The following is a 27,050-nucleotide window of genomic DNA, read 5'->3' on the forward strand; positions in this document are numbered from 1 at the left end:
AATCATGTGAAGAGCTCTTAAAGCAAATTGCAACCACTTAACTATATAACACCCACTTACTATTCACTACACATCTCTCCTAGAATCTTCTCTTATAATACCTTATCCTCAGCCTCACAAACCTTGAGACAACATGCCCCTCTCCCAGTTTCTAATCTAAGCTTCCCCTTGGTTTTAATTTCTATCTTCTCTCCCTCCACAATCTATGTTCTAACTTCCAAAACAGCCTCTAACATTTCCCTCTATCTCGCTTACTCTGCTTTTGCCCTCTTCTAACTTTCAGGAATTACTAAAGGATTTACCTACACAGAAAGTATAAGTGGGCAGTTACAGTAAATAAAATGTGATACAGATAAATATAAGGTGTTTGAATTGAAACAAAAATGGAACATAATGATATAGAATTTAAGATTAGGCAATGTGCGAACAGTGTGCACTTGAACAGTGAAGGCCAAAAGGCCATTCCAAAATCTGACCTCATCTACATGTTTGGATTGAGACCCTGACACCTGTCCACAGGTAGCTTGCCCAATGAGAAAAATCAATTTCAGGCCACTAGCAGCAGCAACCCACTGCTGAGTTCCAAGTAATGGGTTGGATTGCCAGTATTATGGAATTAAGGGACGCATTCCCGCTTCTCCCACCTCCGAAGAGTAATTTTTCTGTCAAAAGTTTTAAGAAATACTTCTGCTTTAGTTGGTAGCCATCAGAGAAGCTGAAAATTTTATACACGAGTCCTTCAACAATAGCTAGTTCGACAGTTCATTCACATATTTAAGGAGTCCAAATTCCCCTTTAGTAGTCATCTCTAAAAATAGTCCCCACAAATTTAGAAGTGGGACTAATGCCTGTGCATATTGGGTGCCAACAGTCCCACTTAGTTGCTTTGCATTCATTGGAGGGAATTTTACCATTTTGAGTCTAAGTGCCGAATCCGGGCGTCAAATAGATCCGCACCTGGAATCCTCTTTCCAGCGCGCCCATACGCGTTTTGCCGGCTCCGGCCCGATACGCGCTGTGGCGGGGTTTAGCACTGGCGGACCGATCGGAGCTCTGAACTGCGCATGCGCAGTTTGAAAAGTATCTGACACAGCGCGCCCGGGCGCGAAAGAAAGAAAAAGCAGAAAGCGGAGAGAGCGGCTCTCTGACGATCATCCTCTCGTCGGGGGGAGCGAGGGGGGGGGCGAAAGAGAGGGTACACTACCAGCCACAGATTACTCTTCCCTACAGGGGCAAGAGAGCGGGAGAGATGGCTGTGGCTGGTAGTGTATCAGTGATGGTGTATCCCTTTACAGGCCCAGTTTGGTCCTTCTCCAGTGTCTCCTCTTGGACTTGTACTGATCTTGTAGCCGGTTTTCATGCGGATCCACTGTGGAATCAGCCGGTTCTGCTTCATCTTCTTAGCGAGGAATCGCTTCATCCTGAAGGTTTAGTGGGACGGCATGGCCGCACGTCCACTCCGGCAGGAGGGATCGGCCGCAGACAGGCAGCGGAACCCCCCTCGACCAGAGGATGATACGTCACACCTCCTCCCCTCCCAGAGGATGAGGTGTCACACCCCCTCTCCTCCCACCTACGCACCCCCCCCCCCCCCCCCCCCCCCCGGGGATGAAACGTCACACCCCTTCTCCTCCGCCCCCCCCCCAGGGATGATCGGTCACACCCACCACCCCCCCCCCGCCCCCGGCCCCTCCCAGAGGATGATACGTCACACCCCTCTCCTCCTCCCACCCCCCCTTCCCCCCCGACCAGAGGAGGAGCTGGGTCAGAGAGCCGTTGCAGTCTCTGACCCCGCTCTTCAGAGGCTGCAGCGGTGACTTCGGACTTTTATTCGGCAGGTCGATTACAACGTGGACGCGGATCGGGCCAGAAGACGGTAAAATGGGATTTGGCGGTAGAGTTGGGCACGCGGTTCATTAAGTGCATGCATTTAAATCGTCAGGCCGTAAAGCCGCGATCTGCTCGGATTCGGGTGCAGATCACGTTAAAGGCCCGACGCCCAACTTTACCGCGATTTCACGCCCGAAAACGGGCACAAAGTTTGGTAAAATCAGGCCCATTGTGTGTTCAAAACAGGGCATTACATCAGTAACTGGAAAACAATCAAAATTTCAGCTTATATGTAGAAGATATTTTGAGAATATTACCTTTTTAACTGTGATAAATTCAATTTTTCTGCAATATTAATAAAATTCAAACATTAATACATTCACTAAACCCATCACTTTAAAGAAATGAATACACATTCATACCTTTTTTAACTTCACTATTTCTTCTTCATCTTTTTTAATTACTTCCTTCCACTTCTGGATTTTTTTGGCATCTTCTTCAATTTGGCTATATGAATATTCCAGCTGGATTGTCAACCTTGTTTTCTGATTCTCAAACTCCAATCTACAATGTAGAGAGAAAATGCTTTCAAAATGGTAAAACATCAATCCTCATAAGAATCTGTTTTACATAAGGCCATTGGCTTCTCGAAGTCTAGTGGCCATTCACTAGGACTGCAACACGTAGGCAAATGCTAACAGGAACATATTATATTGGGCAAACTGCTCTATTTACCAGCAGGTCAGTAATCTGGTGGAGTCTCTTCCAGATTGCAGCCTGAATATGGGGGACCAGGGTGAGAGCAGGGCCCACCAAAGTGAAAATATGTGGGAGAGAGTATGCCTGTGAACATGTGTGAGTGAGAGACAAAACTGTATGAGAGAGAGAAAGGGGAGAATGCATGTGAGGGAGAGAGGAGTGTGTATAGCACGGAGAGGAGAAGAGTGTGACGGACAGAATGTGTGAGAGGAGCATGTGTGCATCAGAGAGAGGAGAATGTGTGTGTGTATGTGAGAGGAGAGTGTGTGTGAGAAAGAGAGAGAGAGAGAATGTGAGAGTGCGTCACCCTCAGTACTACACACTATCATCTCCAGTGACACAGTGGTAAGCGCTGTTGCTGCATAGCACCAGGGACTCGGGTTCGATTCCCAGTTTGGGTCACTGTCTGTGTGGAGTTTGCACATTCTCCCCGTGTCTGCATGGGTTTCCTCCAGATGCTCCGGTTTCCTCCCACAGTCCAAAGATGTGCGGATTAGGTGGATTGGCCATGCTAAATTGCCCCTCAGCATCAGGGGGACTAGCTAGGGTAAATGCATGGGGTTATGGGGATAGGGCCTGGGTGGGATTGTGGTCAGTGCAGACTCGATGGGCCGAATGGCCTCCTTCTGCTCTGTAAGATTCTATGATTCTATGAGTGAATGAGCATTCTCAGACTGGCAATGAACTAGAAACACGCACATTAACCCTCTTGCAATTTACTGCTTTGACTTTTTTTTGCTCAATGAATTGTTTCTTTTCATACCTCAGCTTATTTTTTAAAATTCTTTTTTAATGTGCTAAACCCCTACCTTTCCAAAATTGACTCATCTGCCCCTTGAGCGAGAAAAAAATTAAAATGTGACCGCCCACATGAGAAGGTTGGAAAAGTCTGGTTTGAGGTACATTTATCTTAAGGTGTCATGGACAGGAACACAGCTAACATTATAGACGCTTCAGTGTAATTCTTCATTTTGTATCCTATAATCAGATTTAATTATTTGCAAAAATGTCTGCGATCTGCAGGATGCACAGTTCAGCAAATTAAATTTTAAAATACTTAAGGACATTGTAGAAATTTTCATATATAATTACATTAAATGCTTATAGTTCAGTTATCCCTTTCTAGATTAATCAATTATAGGTTCATATTACTCAGATAATGAATAACCTTTTCTTATCTATTTCTTCTAGCTGCTTCACATGCTCATCTTCGTATTCACGAATATTTGCGACACCAATCTTGGTACAAAAGTCTTCAAACACTCTATCTTCAACCTGTTTAGAACAGAATATTAACTAGTTATTCTGAAGATACTTTTCTCTTCCACCATCATTCTTTTAATCTATAAATCTTGTGCACGACAGTACGAATAACTCTCAGTGACAAAACCTTGATCCCTGGCTTTCTTATCTGCTCTAACTTTCATTGTTTGTTGAATGATTTTCAAATGCCTTTTGGCCAATGCTTTGGTTGCTCTCACCCAAATTGTGAGCCTAGTCAAAGAGAAAAAGGAAGCATTTGTCAAAGCTAGGAGGCTGGGAACACACGAAGCAAGTGTGGAATACAAGGAAAGTAGAAAGAAACTTAAGCAAGGAGTAAGAAGGGCTAAAAGGAGTCATGAAAAAGCATTGGCCAGCAGGATTAAGGAAAATCACAAGGCTTTTTATACATAAATAAAGAGCAAGAGGGTAGCCAGGGAGAGGGTTGGCCCGCTCAAGGACAAGGGAGGGAATCTATGTGTGGAGCCAGAGGAAATGGGCGAGGTATTAAACGAGTACTTTGCGTCAGTATTCACCAAAGAGAAAGACTTGATGGATAATGAGTCTGGGAAAGGATGTGTAGATAGTTTGAGTCATGTTGAGATCAAAAAGGAGGTATTGGGATTCTTGAGAAACATTAAGTTAGACAAGTCTCCAGGGCCTGATGGGATATACTCCAGAATACTGAGAGCGGCAAGGGAGAAATTGCTAGGGCCTTGAGAGAAATCTTTGCATCCTCACTGGCTACAGGGGAGGTCCCAGAGGATTGGAGAATAGCCAATGTTGTTCCTTTGTTTAAGAAGGGTAGCAAGAATAATCCAGGTAATTACAGGCCGGTGAGCCTTACATCAGTGGTAGGGAAATTATTGGAGAGGATTCATTCCCACTTGGAAATAAGTGAGAGGCAACCTGGTTTTGAGAAGGAGAGGTCGTGTCTCACAAACTTGATCGAGTTTTTCGAGGAAGTGACAAAGATGATTGATGAGGTTAGGGCAGTGGATGTTGTCTCCATGGACTTCAGTAAGGCCTTTGACAAGGTCCTCATGGCAGACTGGTGCAGAAGGTAAAGTCGCATGGGATCAGAGGTGAGTTGGCAAGGGGGATACGAAACTGGCTCGGTCAAAGAAGACAGAGGGTAGCAGTGGAAGGGTGCGTTTCTGAATGGAGGGCTGTGGTGTTCCTCAGGGGTCAGTGCTGGGACCTTTGCTGTTTGTAATACATATATATAAATGATTTGGAGGAAAATGTAACTGGATTGATTAGTAAGTTTGCAGATGACACAAAGGTTGGTGGATTTGCGGATAGCGATGAAGACCATCAGAGGATACAGCAGGATATAGATTGGTTGGAGACTTGGGCGGAGAGATGGCAGATGGAGTTTAATCTGGACAAATGCGAGGTAATGCATTTTGGAAGGTCTAATACAGATGGGAAATATACAGGAAATGGCAGAATCCTTAAGAGTATTGATAGGCAAAGGTATCTGGGTGTACAGGTACACAGGTCACTGAAAGTGGCAATGCAGGTGGAGAAGGTAGTCAAGAAGGCATACAGCATGCTTGCCTTCATCGGCCGGGGTATTGAGTTTAAAAATTGGCAAGACATGTTGCAGCTTTATAGAACCTTAGTTAGGCTGCACTTGGAATATAGGACCTGATTTTACCATTTTCATTCTAAGTGCCGAATCTTGGCGTAATGCAGATCCGACTTAGAAATTTGCTTTTAGGCGCCCCCATACGCTCTCAGCCATCTCCAGTCCCATTCGCGCTGTGGTCGGGGCTTAGCGCAGCTGAAACAATCGGAGCTCTGAACTGCGCATGCGCAGTTTGAAAAAAATTTGAAAAAGCGCGCCCGTGTCAGATCACTCCCGGGCCGCAGAAAGCGGAGAAAACACCCGGGAGCGAAAATCGGGAGCGAGGGTGTACACATACACATCACTGTCCCTCTTATCCACCCCCCCACTACCCACACACATCACTGTCCCGCTTATCCACCCCCCCACTACCCACACACATCATTGTCCCCCTTATCCACCCCCCCACTACCCACACACATCACTGTCCCCCTTATCCACCCCCCCCCCACTACCCACACACATCACTGTCCCCCTTATCCACCCCCCCCCACTACCCAGACCGATCGCCACCCCTGCCCCCCTCCCCACCGATCGCCTGCAGAGTGGCAGCGGACCCCCCTGTCCCCCCACCAGAGATCCATCTGCCCCCCCCCCCCCCCACCAGCGAGCAATCAGACCTCCCCCCCACCCCCAAGATACATCTTACCTGTCTCCCTCCTCCCCCCCCCGAGACAACCATCTGGCCTCACTCCCCCCTCCCCCACAGAATGGTCTGGCCTCACCCCCCCCCCCCCACCCACCATACAACGATCTGGCCTCACTCCCCCCCCCCTCGACAACAAACTGGCTTCACTCCCCCCGCCCCCCCAGAGAATGGTCCGGCCTCACTCTCCCTCTCCTCCAGAGGAACATCCGACCCGCCTCCTCCTCCTCCCTCCCCACCAGACAACGATCAGCCTTCCCCCCCACCACCAGACAACAGTCGGCCCTCTCATCCCCCTCCCCCCCCCCCCCCCCCCCCCCCAGAGATACATCTGATCCGTCTCCTCCTCCTCCGCCCCCACCCCAACCAGACAACGATCTGGCCTCAATCCCCTCCTCCCCCCCCCCCAACCAGAGAATGATCTGACCCACCTCCCTCCTCCTCCTCACCACTGATCTGAGTCAGAGAGCCGTTGGAAACACTGAACCACGCCCTTCAGAAGCTGGAGCGTCCGTTTCAGACTTTTATTTAGCAGGTCCATTACGGCGCGTTTCCGGATTGGCAAACGCGGTGGTAAAGGAGGAAATGCTGATAAAGTTGGGCGGGCAGTTCATTAATTCAATTTAAATGCATGCAAATGCATTTAAATCGTCGTTGCACCCGTTTAGGGCACGTATCGAATCGCCGCCATTCCCGGGTTTCGGTAAAGTGGCAACCTGCGCGGATGCGGGTGCAGATCACGATAATGGCCTCTCACCCGACTTTACCACGTTTTCGCGCCCATCAATGGTAAAATAGAGCCCATCATGTTCAATTCTGGTCGCCACACTACCAGAAGGATGTGGAGGCTTTGGAGAGGGTACAGAAAAGGTTTACCAGGATGTTGCCTGGTATGGAGGGCATTAGCTATGAGGAGAGGTTGGAGAAACTTGGTTTGTTCTCACTGGAGCGATAGACATTGAAGGGAGACTGATAGAAGTCTACAAGATTATGAGAGGCATGGACAGAGTGGATAGTCAGAAGCTTTTTCCCAGGGTGGAAGAGTCAATTACTAGGGGGCATAGGTTTAAGGTGCGAGGGGCAAGGTTTAAAAGAGATGTACGAGGCAGATTTTTTACACAGAGAGTGGTGGGTGCCTGGAACTCGTTGCCAGGGAAGGTAATGGGAACGAATACGGTAGTGACTTTTAAGGGGCGTCTTGACAAGTACATGAATGAAATGGGAATAGAGGGGTATGGTCCCCAGAAGGGTCGGGGGTTTTAGTTAAGTCGGGCAGCATGGTCGGTGCAGGCTTGGAGGGCCGAAGGGCCTGTTTCTATGCTGTAATTTTCTTTGTCCTTTGTTCACCCAGAAATTTGACGCATAGGTCAGAAGTCTAGACCAGAATTTTACTCGCATGCCCACCCTAGAATCGGGGTGGGTGAGGCTTGCAGAACGGAATTCTGTTAGCTTCGGGCAGGATTTTAGGAGCCTTGCCTGAGCGAGGTCATAAAATACTGGCCGTAGTCTTGGTGATTTGGTTTATAAACTTTTCTTTAATTCATTTAAATGGTCCTCTCACCTGATGTCCATGTATCAGCCCAAAAGGGCTGAATCTCGTTGATTTATTAAGGGCATTATTTAGTGATACAACTTACTTTTCTAGCAATTTTATTTATTTTAGATCACAGCTAGCCTAGCTATTGTAATGTAAGTTTATATGCAGTATCCAAAAATGAAAATAATCTGATATCCAAAATGCAATTGGTCTCAAGACTTTCTGTATCTAAATGACCTACCATTGGATTTTAATGAGACACTCATAAAATTTTGTTTTTCCATATGATTAGCGGGCCCTGGATGGTATTCTTCTCCCCCCTCCCCACTAAAGGGGAACAGGCGTACTCACCCTGTAACTGGGGACAGAGGCCACTGAGACCCTCTTGGGAGATCGGGGGCAGGAGGGGGTGGGGGGGCAAGTGGCAGGGCCAGCCTGGCACCCTGGCACTGTCCAAGGGGCACACAGAGAAATATCAGGGGTGTTAGCCAAACTGTGACACTTGATGCTCAGCTAAATACATCGTAATGGTTAATGGAATGCTCTTTCGGAATTCTTCCACAATCATAATTTCCTTCACATCAATGAAAGTCTGTTCCAATCTTAATGAGCAAAACCATTGATCCCACATTTCTTACTCTTTTGCAAATTCAACAAATATCTGATTAGGCTTTCTCCATATGTCCTAAAGTTAAATCAATAAGCTTCAGGAACATATTCATAAGCATTGATTATTGCCCTTTTAATCACTTCATAGTCTGCAGATTGCTCTTCTGATAGACTATTGCACAAATTCACAGCTGTACCTGTCAGGACACTTTGTACCATTAAGGTGCATGCATTCTTTGGCCAGTTCAACTTCATAACTACCTTTTCAAATGAGGTGAACTATCTTTCAACTCCATCCTCTTAAGTCTAGGCACTAAATACTTATAGTTAAATCAAAGTCCCCAGTGGAATCAGATTCATCCTCTGAGCTACTATCTCTTCTTGCTCTCTTTCACCTAAGTTTTTCCATATGATTCGTGACCCAGGACTGCCCCCCTTCCCCACCGGGAGTGGTATCCACCAGCGGGGTTTACAACTTCCTGCTCATCATATGGAAAAATTAGGTGAAAGAGAGCAAGCTATCTCATGTTATCTGAGTTCTTTCTCACTTTGAAGCTTGAGCTCAAGCTTTCTCATTTCTATTTTGTTTTATAATTCGATCCTTTTCATTTCCATTTCTTTTGCTCCCCCTTTTTCTTTTACCTTTTTTTCCAATACAAGTTTTCTCATTTTTTCCAAGTTCAACCTTCTGCTTTTCCCTATCTCTTTCTAGCTCAAGCTGCTTCACTTGCAAATGAATTTCAGCTTCAAATTCCTGTCTTTTCTCTTTGACACACACACAGCGAGATTCTCTCGCTTCCCTCAGCATTTTTCTCGGCGGCAGGCCGTTCCCAGAAGACGGGATCTTCTAGTCCCACTGCTGTCAATGGGAATTCCCACTGAAGCCACTGCATGCCGCTGAGAAACCGGCAGGGGGTGTGCCAACGGTGGGACCAGAGAATCCTGCCGGCATAAATGAATTCTAGCCATTGAATTCTCTCTCAACTCATCTTTCCTGTGTCTCTGTCACCAGTCAACAGTACAGCTTTTCTACTGTGTTTTGTTTCCACAAACACTGACCTCTCAACCCATTTTAATCCCCATCTCTTTAACTTCAGAGGTTATCAAACCTCATTAAAAACACGTATATAACCAACAATCCCAAAAGACCTAAAATGTTTCAGTGACAAGTCTATCCAAACACCTAGGCACCATTTTCATAAACAAAACCTAAATTAAACTGAAACAATTTAATTTTCTTAACAGACAGATAAATATAAATTCAACTCAAAATTATAAATTGTTCGTAACAATTGGTTTCAGGCTGCACATACGGCTTGTGATGCTGCGGTCACCATTGACAAGCCTAGGGCAAATTTATATTTCATGTTCCACACTATTTTTGCTAGGTTGGGTCAGAATGATCTTTGGGAAACCCACCAAGTAAGAGAGATTGAGAGCTTTGGGGAAATCTGCTGAGGAGTCCAGCACTTGGTTTCCTACAATTCCTTGAAAATAACGACTGATGCTTTTGTTAATATATTGCAGCACATATATTTACTTGGTTTGCATTTTTAAATTCCCTGTATTTGCCCCTTGCATGAAATGCATTCTAAAATAAATTGGATTATCTAATATGACAATTAATATACTTACTTCGTTCATTTGATTTTGAATCTCCTGCATTTTCACCTCCCTGTCCTCAATACGTAAACTCACCACAGCCATTTGGGACTGCAAATTGGCCAGTCCACTTTCCAGTTTTGACCTTTCCTAAAAATTGCATACATTAGGATATTTGTGATCATAGCAATGTAAACATTTTCATCATACTGCATTAAATGAAGAGGATATTTTGGCCCTTATATATGTGAAAAAGCCTACTCATATGGTGTACCCCACCCATTCTCAAAACGGATGTTATAGTCCATTGGCAGATAAGAAGATTAATACTTGTTTGAGGCCACCACTTCAATAATGGTTTGTGCCAGTGACAATGTCATTCATTAAAAATGGAATGCTGCATTAAATTAAATTGAGAGACTAATCCTCAGGGACAGGGACTCAAACTAGTAATAAACTTATTTTAGGTTCAATATCACAAAATGCTTCTTCAAAGGAAGAGTGATCAATGCATAGGATAGACCTAGATTCCTGAAGTCCTCTCTTAAAGTTGTTGCTACATTCCCGAAAAGTGAAACTCTAAGCCAAACAATTTTTAGGCGAATCAGTTTTCCTTATTACAACCAATGTAAAAGCTGTAGTTACAAATTGTAGGACCTTTCCTACAGAAATATAAATAAAACATTATACCCTGTAAGAAATGCTATACATTCCTAAATTCCTATGTTCAGAAATGAAATAAAATTTTAAAATATAATGAATATAAAAATATTGAAGAAAAATGCGAACTCTGTTTACAACCCCCTGGGCATGCCAAGTCCCTCCTGCCAGTTGACTTGTCTCTCTCTCTTTCTAATCAACTATCTTCTACTTGCAACTTCCCTTCCCAACTCTCCCACTTGCTGTTACCTTTCCCAACTCTCCTGCTCATCAATTCCATACCCGACTCTCCCACTCACTGCTGTATCTCCCAAGCGCTCACTGTGAGCAAAGGCTCAGGAGAAGGGCAACAAGAGGGATGAAGGGAGAGGGGGCGAACAGGAGAGTCGGATGGGGAGGCGGCGAGCGGGAGAGTCGGGCGGCGAGCGGGAGAGTCGGGCGGGGAGGGGGAGAGTCGGGCGGGGAGGGGGAGAGTCGGGCGGGGAGGGGGAGAGTCGGGCGGGGAGGGGGAGAGTCGGGCGGGGAGGGGGAGAACATAGAACATAGAAAGCCACAGCACAAACAGGCCCTTCGGCCCACAAGTTGCGCTGATCACATCCCCACCTCTAGGCCTATCTATAGCCCTCCATCCCATTAAATCCCCATGTACTCATCCAGAAGTCTCTTAAAAGACCCCAACGAGTTTGCCTCCACCACCACCGACGTCAGCCGATTCCACTCACCCACCACCCTCTGAGTGAAAAACTTACCCCTGACATCTCCTCTGTACCTACCCCCCAGCACCTTAAACCTGTGTCCTCTCGTAGCAACCATTTCAGCCCTTGGAAATAGCCTCTGAGAGTCTACCCTATCCAGACCTCTCAACATCTTGTAAACCTCTATCAGGTCACCTCTCATCCTTCGTCTCTCCAGGGAGAAGAGACCAAGCTCCCTCAACCTATCCTCATAAGGCATGCCCCCCAATCCAGGCAACATCCTTGTAAATCTCCTCTGCACCCTTTCAATGGCTTCAACATCTTTCCTGTAATGAGGTGACCAGAACTGCGCGCAGTACTCCAAGTGGGGTCTAACCAGGGTCCTATAAAGCTGCAGCATTATCTCCCGACTCCTAAACTCAATCCCTCGATTAATGAAGGCCAGTATGCCGTACGCCTTCTTGACCGCATCCTCCACCTGCGAGGCCGATTTAAGAGTCCTATGGACCCAGACCCCAAGGTCCTTCTGATCCTCTACACTGCTAAGAATGGTACCCTTCATATTATACTGCTGCTTCATCCCATTGGATCTGCCAAAATGGATCACCACACACTTATCCGGGTTGAAGTCCATCTGCCACTTCTCCGCCCAGTCTTGCATTCTATCTATGTCTCGCTGCAACTTCTGACATCCCTCCAAACTATCCACAACACCACCTACCTTGGTGTCATCAGCAAACTTACCAACCCATCCCTCCACTTCCTCATCCAGGTCATTTATGAAAATGACAAACAGCAAGGGTCCCAGAACAGATCCCTGGGGCACTCCACTGGTCACTGACCTCCATGCAGAGAAAGACCCCTCCACAGCCACTCTCTGCCTTCTGCAGGCAAGCCAGTTCTGGATCCACAAGGCAACAGCCCCTTGGATCCCATGCCCTCTCACTTTCTCAAGAAGTCTTGCATGGGGGACCTTATCGAACGCCTTGCTGAAGTCCATATAGACCACATCCACCGCTCTTCCTTCGTCAATGTGTTTGGTCACATTTTCAAAGAACTCAACCAGGCTCGTAAGGCACGACCTGCCCTTGACAAAGCCGTGCTGACTACTTTTGATCATACTAAACTTCTCTAGATGATCATAAATCCTGTCTCTCAGGATCCTCTCCATCAACTTACCAACCACTGAGGTTAGACTCACCGGTCGGTAATTTCCCGGGCTGTCCCTGTTCCCTTTCTTGAATATAGGGACCACATCTGCAATCCTCCAATCCTCCGGAACCTCTCCCGTCTCCATCGACGATGCAAAGATCATCGCCAAAGGCTCCGCAATCTCCTCCCTCGCCTCCCACAGTAACCTGGGGTACATCCCATCCGGTCCCGGCGACTTACCAACCTTGATGCCATTCAATAGTTCCAACACATCCTCTTTCTTTATGTCCACATGCTCGATCCTTTCTGTCCACCGCAAACCAGCAGTACAACCACCCAGATCCCTTTCCACCGTGAATACCGAGGTAAAGTATTCATTAAGCAGCTCCGCCATTTCTAACGGTTCCGCACAAACTTTTCCCCCTTCACCTTTTAAGGGTCCTATGCCTTCACATCTCATCCTTTTACTCTTGACATATTTGTAGAAAGCCTTGGGATTCTCCTTAATCTTACCCGCCAAGGCCTTCTCATGACCCCTTCTCGCTCTCCTAATTTCCTTCTTAAGCTCCTTCCTACATCCCGTATACTCCTCTAAATCCTTAACACCTCCTAGCTCTCTGAACCTTCTGTACGCCTCTCTTTTCTTATTCACCAGGTTCATCACAACCTTCGTGCACCACGGTTCCCGTACCCTACCAACACCCCCCTGTCTCATCGGAACGTTGTCATGCAGAGCTCCAGACAAACATTCCTTGAAAATCCTCCACTTTCCTTCGGTACTTTTCCCCAAGAATGCCTCCTTCCAATTTACCCGTCTAATTTCCTCCCTGATGACACTGTATTTCCCTTTACTCCAGAGAGTCGGGCGGGGAGGGGGACAGTCGAGCAGGGAGACGGCAAGCATCAGCAAGACAGAGAGTTGGTGGACGGGAGAGTCCTGGAGAATGAGTCTTGGTTCACGAGAGAATCTCAGGGAGTGGGAAATGACAGTTATATGGCCTCTGGGACAGAATCTCGGTGAACGAGAGAGGCCACTCCAAAATGCAGCCGATCGAATCATGCAAGGTCTGTCGGTCCTGTTTCAAAATGGTAAAGCAAGTCATAACGCTAAGTGCGTTTATTCTCCCTATTATATCGCAAAGTTCAAGTGAAACAGCGCTAAATGAGGCAACTGCATAGTGGAGAGAGAAAACTTGGAATCATTTTAAAGCTAACTGACAGCAGGAAGTGCTTTGGGATCTTTCAGGTTAGTTGGTTTAAAGTGGGATGAATAACCATCCTCATCCAGAAATATTCTTTTATATCTTTTAATCAATCCTCACCATATGGCAATTTGCTAGACGTTTTTTCCTAGTTTGCTCCAGATCACTCGAGGAATATCTCATTCTGGTCTCTGTGCCTTTGGCTTGAGCCTGCAACTGCCTCAATTCAGCTTCTTTCCTATTCACTTTAATTAATTCCTGTAAGTTAAGGTTACAATCATTACTTCATCAATTCACTGTAGCTCTGGCTGACTGCAAAAATGCATCAAAAAATCATAAATTTAAAAACAGCTTTAACATCAACATGCATCAAATATAAATACATTTACAGCAGGTTTAAGAACAATGTGCAGCACTCTGATAAAAAAAACGCCAGTTTATCTCACCCGGAGTTCATTCCTGAGTTTCTCCTTGACTTCTTTCAGCTGACTGATCTCTTTCTCATCCCAGCACCTGGCTTTAAACTTCAGATCACTGGAACCTCCGGAGATAACACCAGATTTTAAGAAGAGTGTTCCATCCAATGCCACGGTCTATATTGTACAAAAGTAATTACATATTTATCATGAAATGTCAGTTGAACCCATTTATGTCCAAATCTAATTAATTCCTGCCTGTGACTGACCATACCACACACTGAAACTGTGTAGCCGGCTCTACTTTATACCTTGGTACAATTTCTTCACATATTATAAAACCACTCTACATAAATCCATATTATACTTTTAAAAAAGGTTTTTAACATAAACATGTCGTATATTTTAAAAATTTCTTGAACATCTGCATAAATAGAAACATAGAAACAGAAAACTACAGCACAAAACAGGCCCTTCAGCCCCACAAGTTGTACCGAACATAGGCCTACCTATAACCCTCCATCCTATTAAATCCCATGTACTCATCCAGGAGTCTCTTAAAAGACCCTATTGAGTTTGCCTCCACCACCACTGACGGCAGCCGATTCCACTCGCCCACCACCCTCTGTGTGAAAAACTTCCCCCTAACATTTCCCCTGTACCTACCCCCCAGCACCTTAAACCTGTGTCCTCTCGTAGCAGCCATTTCCACCCTGGGAAAAAGCCTCTGAGAGTCCACCCGATCTATGCCTCTCAACATCTTATATACCTCTATTAGGTCTCCTCTCATCCTACGTCTCTCCAAGGAGAAAAGACCGAGCTCCCTCAGCCTATCCTCATAAGGCATGCCACTCAATCCAGGCAACATCCTTGTAAATCGCCTCTGCACCCTTTCAATCTTTTCCACATCCTTCCTGTAATGAGGCGACCAGAACTGAGCACAGTACTCCAAGTGGGGTCTGACGAGGGTCTTATATAGCTGCATCATTATCCCCGGACTCCTAAACTCAATCCCTCGATTGATAAAGACCAGCACACCATACGCCTTCTTAACCACCTCCTCCACCTGTGGGGCCGATTTTAGAGTCCAATGGACCCGGACCCCAAGGTCCTTCTGATCTTCCACAGTACTCAGAGTCTTTCCCTTTATATTGTACTCCTTAAATAATTCATTAATATTGACAGAAGAAAAGGTCTAATTTACTCAGCACTGCAAGAAACAAAAAATGTGTGGATCCAATTCACAATGTACTTAACAGTGCTCTTGCTATTTACTTGCCTGACCTCTTACAGGCCATGCACATAGCTAGTTATGTTCAGTATAACTGAATCACAGCATTTATAATTTAAAAAAAGACAATGTGCTTACTTTAAGCCTTTCTGGTCCTTCATAGGCAAGCTGTCTGGCTTCTTTCAGGTTCTCACATACCAATCCATTACCACAAACAAACTGGACTACTTTCTTCAGTTGAGGAGATACACATCGAACAACATCAATCATCATTTTGGCTCCTTTAACTTCTCGTAACTGTTCATTGATTGGTTTTATCTGAAATCATATTTTTTAAATGTTACATTGCATCATTAAATTCCTTTAAGCCTGTCTACATTGAAATTTATTTGCAACACTATCTAATTTTTCCAATCACAGCAAAATAATCATAGCATGAACTACAGAATGCAAGAGATTTCCATCCTCAGTGTACGTTGGACAGGTGATGGATAGAGTCCTTACAACTTCCACCTGATGGCGCCAGTGAGCCAGAAGTACTTTGATGATTTGGTTTCATGCTCTGAGTGCTGATCGGCAGTCTGCAGATTGTAGGGTGAGAACATATAGAATCATAGAATCCCTACAGTGCAGAAGGAGGCCATAGGGCATGATCTTACAGGCTCACCAAGTCAGTTAATTGGTGTGGCAAGCTAGTAAGATAGGGCAAGATGCAAAAAATGCCTGGTTTGTCGCTTCTTGCGATCTTGCTGGCCCTGTTTTGCTGACAAAATGGGCGCAAGGCTGATTTCTATATTAATGACATAATTAACATTGCATTAAAGAGCCCCGGATGCCATCGTCCGGACTCACCTTAGCCCCCTCGCCGGTCAAGGTCCTTACCGGCAAGGATCACAGATGGTCCCCTCCAATGGGGACCAGACATGATGGCCTCACCAGTGGGACCGGAGGGCACTGAAACCCCCTGGATGGTTGGAGGCAGGGCCAGGCAGTGTCCATGGGGCAGTACCAGTCTGGCAGCCTGGCAGTGGCAAGGGGGAGGGACCTGAGAGGTCAGGACTGGAGGGTGTCGTGCCTGCAAGTGGATGGAGCCTGATGGGGGTGGAGGGAAGGGGGAATTCTGCAGAAGGAGGGAGGGGGCAATCAATCGGAATGGATAGATTTAGCACATTGGTACAACGACACGGCATTGGTCCCAATAACATATTCGGGATTCTGCATTGAACACTGAGGCTCCTTCTCATTACCAGTGAGAATGATGACTAGCTAAATCAAGATGTGGAGATGCCGGCGTTGGACTGGGGTAAACACAGTAAGAAGTCTCACAACACCAGGTTAAAGTCCAACAGGTTTATTTGGTAGCACAAGCCTCTAGCTTTCGGAGCGCTGCCCCTTCATCAGGTGAGTGGGATTTCAGTTCACAAACAGGGCATATAAAGACACAAATTCAATTTACAAAATAATAGTTGGAATGTGAATCTAGCTAAATCAAAGCAGTGGCCAGGCCTCAGATTGTATAACTCTTTCAGTCTATTTCTGACATTTAGTTCTCAATACTGCCCCAAACCCACTGAAGAGCAACACTGCAGAGAATAAAATCAGGCACTATGCTATTGCAACACATGAAATTTTCAAACTTACATCAAGATAATCTAGAGCCAAGAAGGTCTCTGGCTCAGCTCGTTCTTCTTTCAGGTATCGAATACAATCACGAGCTGTTTTCTCAGTAGCAACCACAATGGCATTGATGTATCTGCCAAAGACTTTGGTGACTGCCAGCTGGTACTTCTTGTGGATAGGATGACAGAGATCCACAAGTCTTCCATACTATGGAACAAAGACAGAATCAAGGATAGGTCATTGCTAATTTCCCATGAACAATACACAAAATATAAAATGAAATCACAGGTAGAATTGATCTGTTGAGTTTATAAATGTACTAATTTCACACATTTAAATAATTCAATCAGAGAGGTTTTAGTTGGTCTTATGCCTAAAGCCTATTATTGATGTCTCTCCATCGGATTATATTTCAGAAAAAACTTTTGAAGTCCTGTCCTACTAGTTCGCTGAATCTTTTTGTATTTCAGAAATGTTTTACTTGCTTTCTGAAAATTGCTGGCTATCTTTAGTTTAACTTCCATGCTTCCAATGTTCCAAAGCTTCCCTCAATTAGTAAACAAGTATTTTTTTTAAATACTTTTCCAATTCAATCAAATCAAATCCAATTCAGAGTCTCAACAAGTTGAGACATTTCAGATCCAGGCTGACAAGACAGGGCGAGCGACCAAAATCACCCTGTCCTGGGCCTGATCTACATGAGCCAAGCTGATTGGAGAAGGGGGAGGTTCCTCCTCCAAGACTTGAGCTCATTTGCATCTTAGCCAAAAGGCCGAGATGCCGCTTTTAAAAATTGCTTCATATGAAACATATGAAGCTTTAGTGTAACCTAATGACCTCAACCAAGTGCAGCATCCCATCCATACTACACTTGATCTTAGCCAAAAGGCTGAGAAGCGATTAAATAACATGCAGCAAGCTTTCACAAGTGTAACTATAAAACAAGCAATAACAATCATTGGCAACAAAGATCTGAATGGAAACTGCCCAGATAAAGCCAAAGTCAGCTGACCCAAAATAGGACATGATTTTTGTTAAGTGAACATCAAATTTGTTTGAATCATCAAATCAATTTGCCCGTGTTTTTTAACAGGACTTTACCATTGCGGCAGATTTCCCCTTAATGGTGTCTTTTGTTTTTTTTGCAGATCGGTTGAAATCCATTGTAATAAGGTGGTTCCTGGGACAACTCAAATGTAGATTTTACAAACCTGTTGTCCTGGTGATAACTGGGAATGCACAGTAGTATTCTGGGCACAGAGGCAAGCATGTTGATGACCAAATCCTTTGATGTCCATTGCTCTCTCGAGCCCAAATTTGCAGCATGCGTTCCTGGCACACAAAGTTGCATGCACGGTTCAGATTTGAAAAAAAAACCCTTTCCAGTTATTTCCAGAAACCTTTTCAACTCAGTTAAAAGGACTGGATTGTGATTATTCAGGTGTCATTTTACAATCGTAGATACAGTGCTGAAAGGGCTGTTAAACATTTTTTTCTTTCCATTTTAGTTAGAAAGTTATTTTCAAATTCACTTAAAACCGTTTGAATAGTCAATGGGTTTCAAATGCCAAATTAGGCCAAGGCACAATTGGGATGAATCTCAAATCAAAAAACTAAAAGTTAAAACTGGGGTTGCATCTGCATTCCTGATTGCTATTCATATTTTTCTTTGGTCCAGGCATCTTTCATGGGACAACTGCAGATAGTTCTTCTGTTTTTCTCCATATACAAGTCAAGGCATCATTCCTGAACTACCATCGGAATTCTACTCTTGTAACTTTAATGACCTTATCGTGCAACTCATAGACCTGAAAAGATTCTAAACTTGCAAGGCCAAAACAATTCATTTCCGATGTTTTGACGCAAAATGTCTCAAGAGCCTAAAGGAGTATAAAACATACTGGATTAAATTAAAAGGGAAATTAGGAAGGTGGAGAGGGAATGAAAAAATAAAATCAAGGAAAATCCAAAGATATTTTATAAATACATAGACAATCTGAGCTTGAAACACAGAATGGTAATAACAGAATGTGAAATTCAAATTACGAACAGAAAAAGCATAATCACAAGCTTATCCAGAGATGAAACAAATTTGACCAATTTTGTTTTATTAGTTAAGGGAAAAACACAATGTTTATTTTAACACATGAAATCATCTAACTATTGCATATTAAAGTGTAATAACATTATCTATATCTAAATTTCTACTTACTACAGAATCTGGGTATAGGCGCTTAAGACTCTCAAGGACTTCAGCTTTCTTCTGCTGCCGATGCCCTTCACGGTGATCAATCCCTGCATTCTGCAACTCACCAGCCACCTCATTCAGCTTTTCACTGACTTCAACTATGCGTAGCTTAGCACTTCCTATTTCATTAGCTAGTTCTTCTTCACGTTGTTTCTGCTCAGTCAATGAAGCCCTAGTTTTGAAAACAGGTAGATAGTTGATCCCATAATGGAGCACAAACCTCACCTGCTGATTTTCTTCCTACTCTAATTCAAAAACAGAGAGATGACCAAAGCTCCTTACAAATTAGCATGCAAACACTCTTTGTTGGATGGACATGTTCAGAAGGTACATGCTTTAAGAAATTTCCCAAACTTTATTTATCCAACAGTGAGTGACACACTACTGCAATAAGAACTACAGCATAATCTTTAAAAGCAAGGCTCTAACTAAAGGGACCATTTGCCAAACATTTATATTAGAACTTTAAAGTACAGTTTAGCCACTCCACCTGCTTTTTAGGGGCACCTTTTCTTACCTTAATGAAAATCAGGTTTTTAATTTATTTAGTGCACAATCGTATGGAGGGTTTAAATGTCTGAACTGCTTCCTGATGGTATTCTCAAGTGGAATATGTTTCATGATCCCCAAGACCTCACTGGAAAGCCATCTTACAGCTTTGTCTTGGTGCTCAAAATTGTAATACTGGAACATCTTTGGATGTGCATTAGTGATCATGGTGCTTCATTAAAAAGAACAGCCCTGGTAGAGGACTAGAAAATGATCTTCAGTCCAACTACTCAAATGGGAAATTAAGTTATTCAGAGGGTTGCAAAGAGATAGTAAACATTACATTTTAAAATGAGGAACAAATAATTACAAAATAATACTGCAGGGCCAAAATTGATGAAAGTAAGTAATCAAGCTTCATGAAGACTTGTACTTTATTTGCACCATTAATTTGATTTATACTTCTCTACAGGCAGTAAAGGTTCAATCTGGTATGGAGGTCAACATAAATTATTTTTACCTCTCACTTAGATTATGTTATGAGATGCATTTGGAAGTATTATTTAAGCTGTATTGCTTTCATACACAATCCATTCCTTTTCATTCAAATTATTTGATAATTCAGGGTTTCCTTGTAATCAAACTGCTATTATGCCTTTATGTTACTTAATTTAATTGATTGGATACCTACATTTTTTACTGAAGTAAAATGATGCTGAGATATCTTCAAGTCTCCGGATTATCAGACACTGAATAAATGAATGACAGGCTCACTGGAACACCATGGAAGTCCTGCCACACTCATCAATATGGGAATTGCCATGAAAGTTTCAACTACCGATGGGCAATTCGCCTGCAACCTGGAATCCTACACTAATGTCTCTGACTCTTGAGGTGGAGACTTGGGACAGTTCCAATGTATTTACATAAATAGCTACCTATGAAATGTTAAGACAGATAAAACCTGGTGTAATTCTAGGTTAACTACAAAACTGATACCCCTGACCCAACTTCCACCTCACCTACCTGCCACATAACCCACTGCCACCCCAGCCACCTGCCACATACCTACCTTCCACCACCAACCTAACATGTTGGAGTGGCAATCTTATGATGATTTTCGCGTCTTGGGAGATTCAGGCAAACATAACTCAATCTGTTTTATAATTTACATAAGTCTTTGAGCTAACTTGATAAACGAAAATCTTTTGTAAAAGACCAACTGCTCAAGAAAAATAAGAGTTGTGTTCCTTCTGGCTGAAGACTTACTTGCAGGTATTAATATATTCTTCCAGCTTTTCTATTCTTTTCATACAGTCTTCTATTTCCATTTCTGTGTGCTTAATTCGAATCTGAAAAGTGACTATGCATTAATATTTTCATTGTTGATACTGCATTTATTTTGCTGAAAATGGTTAGGTAAAATGAAATTAATGATAGAAAATAAATTAAGTTTCAGAGACTGGTTCTGAATTTTATCATATTTCTCAATTCTACATTTTAATTTTCAGATTAAAATCTTAGGTCTCTCCAGCACTAGTCTCTAACAGGGCTGACACAATTGTGTAATAATCTTGTGTGTTTTGAAGACTGAATTCGCAACCGTTTATTTTCTGTGAAAACTATAAATTATGATTCTGATTAGTTTTGTACTTATAAATGAATGCATTATTAAGAAAGAACTTTCATTTTTACAGTGTTGTTTGCAAATTCAACTTTGCTTTACAGCCAATGAAGTATTATTGTTGTAATATAAGAAACATGATAACTAAATTGCACACAGCAAGGTCCCACAGGCAACAATGAAATATATTTTTGGATATCTGTTCCAGGTACTGGTTATCCAGAGCACTGGTACTGTTTTCCAGATCTTCCCTGAATAGAGTCATTAGTAATTTTATACTCACCTGAAAAATATGAGGCCTGGACTGAATTACTGCACCTTTGACAATACACTACTCCTTCAATTCTGCACTGAAGTGTGCTCAAGTCTGAGCTGGGCTTGAATCCATAATCTTCTGATAAGAGTACCACCACTGAATCATGTTTGATTCTTTAATGAAGAGCCCCAAGTAACTTTACAGGAGAGGAGGCTATTTGGCTGAACATGCCTGTGTTAGCTATTTGTTAGAGCAATAGTTCTACCTTGCCAAAGCTGCGTATTTTTCTTTGCTTCAGGCATTTATCCATTTTTTCATAAAAGTCTTTGCCTCAACCTTTCTCTTTGGCAAAAAATTCCATGCTCCCCACAATCAACATAAAAAAATTCTGTTCACCTTTTCATTCCCCTCCATTACTGATAACTTTAAATTTTGGTGTTGCGCATGGGAGTCAAGACTAGGTGCAATCTTCAGGTATATTTGTCAACTTTTATTGGAGGAAATCCTATAGGTTTACTCATGACATCTGACCATATGTTATTAGGTCACTTCATTTTGCAAATGTTAATGCTTTTACCTTATTGTGGTTGTATTGTAGTAGTATCTTTCCTCATGCTTTTGTGCTAGTGTTTATTTTGTGAGAATTTTCAACAACTGACAGATCATGAGCAGAAGGGGATCAGAACTGGGGAAGTGGGAGTGATTCATAAGGAGGAAAACAGATTTGGGAGGAACTCTGATTCCAATATTATATAATAGTAACTAACTGAAATTGCATAGATATGCAACAGTAATACTGGATACCCCTCAGCTAACAATAATTTTCTGATAGTCTATATATATATAAATAGTATTAATAGGTATAATGCCCCAAGATCCTACCTCCAAATATTAGTAATTGTAAAACCCACGGATAGTCAGTCAGAAACAACAGTCAAAATCTCCTTGCACTGCACAAATGTCCAGTAAAACTCGCTATTGATGCTACTTTTAATAAAACCCATCTCTCTCATATTTACATGAGCTTGAGTTTTAAGTGAAAGTGACAAGTTTGAGCCAAAGTCAGATTGGTCATTTCAACACAGGCCAGAACAGGCTGCCATGTTTGAAACAGAGAAATGGCACAAAAACAGTGGTCTCAGTCTTTGGAGCATTTCTCACAAGGCACATCGTCCTATACGCAGCTCAGCACCAAAGGTCTTCAACTACTCCCTGGATTCAGAATCAAAACCCTCATGGTTCAATAATGTCCTTTAGAGAAGGAAATCTGCTATCTTTGCCTGGTCTTGCAATGGTTGACTCTTAGAAATGGCCTAATAAGACAAGGCATTTAGGGATGGGCAATAAATAAATGCTGGCCCAGGCAGTGATTCCCATATCCAATGAATAAAGAAGAAAAAAGATTTTTTATAGTATGATACAAGTAACATTACAGGAGGCCAGTGATCAAAATGATACTGGCACTCTCTTGTGAAACTCCATTTCCCCAGATCCATTTATTTTTTCAACTTAAATATTTACCCTATTCCCTTTTAATTGAGTTTAATTTGTCTCAAGACACTAAAGCATCACATGGTCTGACAGTCCAAAGTACAAGGACCTTCCCTCTACCTTGCTTTTTCCAGTAGGGTGCTTCAGTCTCCACATCCCACTTATCCACAGCATGGTCCTCAGGTTTTACTCATCTCTTTACTGGCCGCTCCTATTTTGATAAGACTTTCAAATACCAAGTTGATATTGTTCTCACCTCTGAGAGAATATTGATCCCAACATCCAATCCATTCCCCACTTTCCCTCTCTACCTCCCACACGAGTTCCAATCTCCCATAGTCCCCAAATCTTTTCTTTCCCTGATTCCCATTCTGTAATATCCCTTTCTTCTGAGCTTGGCCCCAATTTCCAAGACTCCCCACCCCAAATGATTTGTGAGCTCGCCTTGATTCATACGTTTCCCAAGTTCTGACCCAGATTGCTCCTTATAGACTAGCCAGTTTCCATTCTCAGCAGTGACATCACAAAGTCAGAGACAGAAAGTTTAAATTGTGAAAATCTCCCAGTTTGCGAGCAGCAACACCTGGGAGATCAGTACCCTATTCTGGAAGACTTTTGGGCATTTTGAGAGATTTAGTAATTCAATCTTTGTGAAGCAAGTTCAGGGATTAACTGACAAAAAAGAAAAAGACAGATATGTAATTAAACTTACTGTACTGATTTCCATACAAATACTTGACTTTGTATTATTTACAACATTAAGGACACTTGGAAAGCAGACAAATTGAATTGGATAATGCTTTGGAGTTTCCCTGTGGTAGAAAACGAAAAAATTGGCTACGTCTCCCACCACTTGCAGGGAATTTTTACTTATGAAACCAAGTCGGGTGGCGTGGTGGCACTGTGGTTACCACTGCTGCCTCACAGCTCCAGGGACCCAGGTTCGATTCTCGGCTTGGGTCACTGCCTGTGTGGAGTCTGCACATTCTCCTTGTACATTAGTCTCATCTGGGAGCTCTGGTCTCCTCCCACAGTCCGAAGGACATGCTGGTTAGGTGCAATGGCCATGCTAAATTCTCCCTCAGTGTACCCAAAGAGGCACCGTAGCGAGTAGGGAATTTGCACAGTAACTTCAGTAACACAGCAACGTAAGCCTACTTGTGACTCAAATAAGTTTAAGCTTAACTTAAACTTATGTTTACATTTGCATACGGAAAGTAGGGTTGTTTACAGGCAAGTTTCAAGTCATGGGAAGGACCAAGATTCAGGTCAGTAGCAATTTTTGAATTGACAAATTTAAGTTTTTCAAATATTTCATGCAATTTGTAAGGTAAAAATAATATAGAGCCATTCAATGGCTGGAGCCTATCTTCCATTGAGCTTTTCCATTATTAAAGTGGTACAGGAATTGCTAAGTGTGGAAGTCACAAAATCACTACAAAAATTACAACAGAAGGTAAGATTTGTTTAAACAGTAAGTTTGAGTTGGTGTAATTCTTTCTTAAAACAAGCAGGAAGTTGAGACAATTTAGAAATAATAAACTGACTTAAAGATTTAGTCATAGAAGTTTTTAAAAGATAACAGAAAGTTTTTGACAAATTCGCACTAATACTATTATGTGCCTGAACTATTGTTTCGTGATTAGTTTGCAGCATTGATCACTTGCTGCATTCAAGTGGCAAAATAAGATGATGCATAAAATTTTATGATTACTTCCAAATCTTTAAAGTTTCTTTTATCCAGTTCCAGCTTATCCCAATCAGTTTTTTGTTCCCATCGCAGCTTCTCCAGCATATGAGCCACTGAGGACACTTGTTTTCTCACTAATTCCTTCAATTCTTTATATTGTTGAATCTGTAAAGCCAAAAAAAAATCCAATTTAATAAGTAAAACAAAATATATTTACAGTAATAGATGATCATAAATTACTGAGTAATCTGTTTGCTACCACTAAACATTTTCAGAAAGATTCTAAAAAGTATTCTGGATTCAATATGCTTACAAGATTCTTTCACATGAAATACAACCATGCTACAAGACAAGACAGTACAAGTAAAACCCAACAAACGATTGATGGCTATGACTTAGTTCATTGGGCTGAAAATAACATTTTCTATTCACTAGCAAAAAGTATATGCATTTATCAAGAAACACGAGGTTGAATTTTAAGTTTGTGACATCCTGGAAGCTCCGATTTCACAGGAAACCCAGAAGTCAGTGCAGTGCAGCATATTTGTGAAGGCGTGTTCAGCACATCAGTACAAATTATAAGGCTGAAGCACTTCCTATAATCTTCAGCCAGAAGTGCCAAGTGGATAATCCATCTCAGCCTCCTGCGGAGTTCCCAGCATCATAAATGCCAGTTTTCAGCCAATCCAATTCACTCCATATCAAGAAACAGGTAACGGCACTGGTTACTGCAAAGGCTATGAGTCCTGACAACAGCAAGCTGAAGAAATTGTGCTCCAGAACTTGCCACACCCCTAGTCAAGCTATTCTAGTACAGCTACAACATTAGCATCTGCCCAGCATTGTGGAACATTGCCCAAGTATGCCCTGTATACAAAAAGCAGGACAACCCAGTCAATTACCACCCCATCAGTCTATTCTCAATTGTCAGTAAAGTGAAGGAAGAGGTCATCAACAATATTCTCAATTGTCAGTAAAGTGAAGGAAGAGGTGATCAACAATGCTATCAAGTGGCAGTTGCTTAGCAATAACCTGTTGACACTCAATTTGGGTTCACCAGGGCCACTCAGCTCCTGACCTCATTACAGCCTTGATTCAAACATTGACAAAAAAGCTGAATTATAGAGGTGAGAGTGACTGCCCTTGAAATTGAGGCAACATTTGACCAAGTGTGGCATCAAGGAGTCCAAGCAAGACTAATTAATAGGAATCGGGGGAAAACTCTTAACGGGTTGGAGTTATACCGAACACAAAGGAAGATGGTTGTGGTTGTTGCAGGTCATCTCAGCTGCAGGACATCACTGCAGGAGTTCCTCATGGGTAGCGTCATAGGCCCAACCATCTGCAGCTGCTTCATCAATGACCTCCTTTTTATCATAAGGTCAGAAGTGGGAAAATTCACTGATGATTGCACAATGTTCAGCACCATTCATGACTCTTCAGATACTGATGCAGTCCATGTCCAAAAGCAAACCTGAACATATCCAGGCTTGGGCTGACAAGTGGCAAGTATAACCCATACTGTTCCCTAGTAACAGGATTAAGACACCAAGAAGGTATAGTTGGAGGTAGCACAAGTGGTCAGCTTACATTCTGATGTGAATATCATCCCAACCTCCTCACTCTCTGCCTTCTCAAACACTTTGTTCCTCACCCATGAGTCTCCAGTTAGGACATTCCAACGGTGTCCAGTTGCTCAGAAACCCCTCTGCATGTGACCACATCTGCTCTAGCTGCTCAGGCAGAGGGGGTGCATGTGTCCCTGAGCAGGAGACCTTATCAAGCCAGGGCTCTCCAGGCTCGGGCAACTAAATGACGTGCATCAAGATCATCACAGGCATCAGGACATAGCAGTCAACAGGCTGCCTCCGGCTGTGCTGCTGATGTTGGGTCTATACCCCGGCATCGAGGTAGAGTTAGGAAAATTAGCCAATACTGAAAGTACTTTTGATAACACATTTAACGTTTCTATGAATGACTTGGTGAAATAAAGGTATGATTATCTGCATATGAATTCTTTTTTTAAGGTTTAGCCATCAACCAAAATAATAGTCTCTCTTTGTGAGATTCACATTCATGTAATATCAACCTCACTAAAGATAGTTTCTGTATCTGTGGATGATGTCATGGCGCTGCGTTATAATTTTTATGGGTAGCATATGGTTTATGCGCTTGTAACCCTTTCACTGAATGACACATCACTGTGTGAGGGGAAATTAGCTACAGTTGTGTCTCTTCAGAGACAGTACCAAAGAACAAGGTCTGGATAGGTGATAAATATTCTCAACCACGCCCTCATCTCACTGACCCCTGTAATTTCTCATTAATGTGGTAACTCATGCATCAAGTAAGTAGTCTCAGAATTCTTGCTGTTGTTTTGGCTTTCATTCCCAGGTCATG

The 27,050-nt window shown here is 43.0% G+C and overlaps 1 protein-coding gene and 1 pseudogene across 1 annotated transcript in view; both read right to left on the minus strand.

Annotated features, from left to right (window-relative positions):
* Window positions 1–27,050, minus strand: part of LOC144498648 (structural maintenance of chromosomes protein 1B-like) — a 139,057-nt gene that overhangs the window by 77,486 nt on the left and 34,521 nt on the right. Inside the window, exons 7-16 of the mRNA XM_078220093.1 lie at window positions 24,675–24,815; window positions 20,859–20,941; window positions 19,065–19,272; window positions 16,874–17,059; window positions 15,371–15,550; window positions 14,032–14,178; window positions 13,706–13,843; window positions 9,910–10,026; window positions 3,758–3,864; window positions 2,253–2,394 (exon numbers count right to left, since the gene is read on the minus strand). Of these exons, the coding sequence (XP_078076219.1) occupies window positions 2,253–2,394; window positions 3,758–3,864; window positions 9,910–10,026; window positions 13,706–13,843; window positions 14,032–14,178; window positions 15,371–15,550; window positions 16,874–17,059; window positions 19,065–19,272; window positions 20,859–20,941; window positions 24,675–24,815 (1,449 nt within the window). The remainder of the gene's footprint in view (window positions 1–2,252; window positions 2,395–3,757; window positions 3,865–9,909; window positions 10,027–13,705; window positions 13,844–14,031; window positions 14,179–15,370; window positions 15,551–16,873; window positions 17,060–19,064; window positions 19,273–20,858; window positions 20,942–24,674; window positions 24,816–27,050) is intronic.
* On the minus strand, window positions 17,544–17,753 carry LOC144499328 (U2 spliceosomal RNA; annotated as a pseudogene).

The sequence above is a fragment of the Mustelus asterias genome, chromosome 9 (assembly GCF_964213995.1).
Source record: "Mustelus asterias chromosome 9, sMusAst1.hap1.1, whole genome shotgun sequence".
In the NCBI taxonomy this organism is placed as follows: domain Eukaryota; kingdom Metazoa; phylum Chordata; class Chondrichthyes; order Carcharhiniformes; family Triakidae; genus Mustelus; species Mustelus asterias.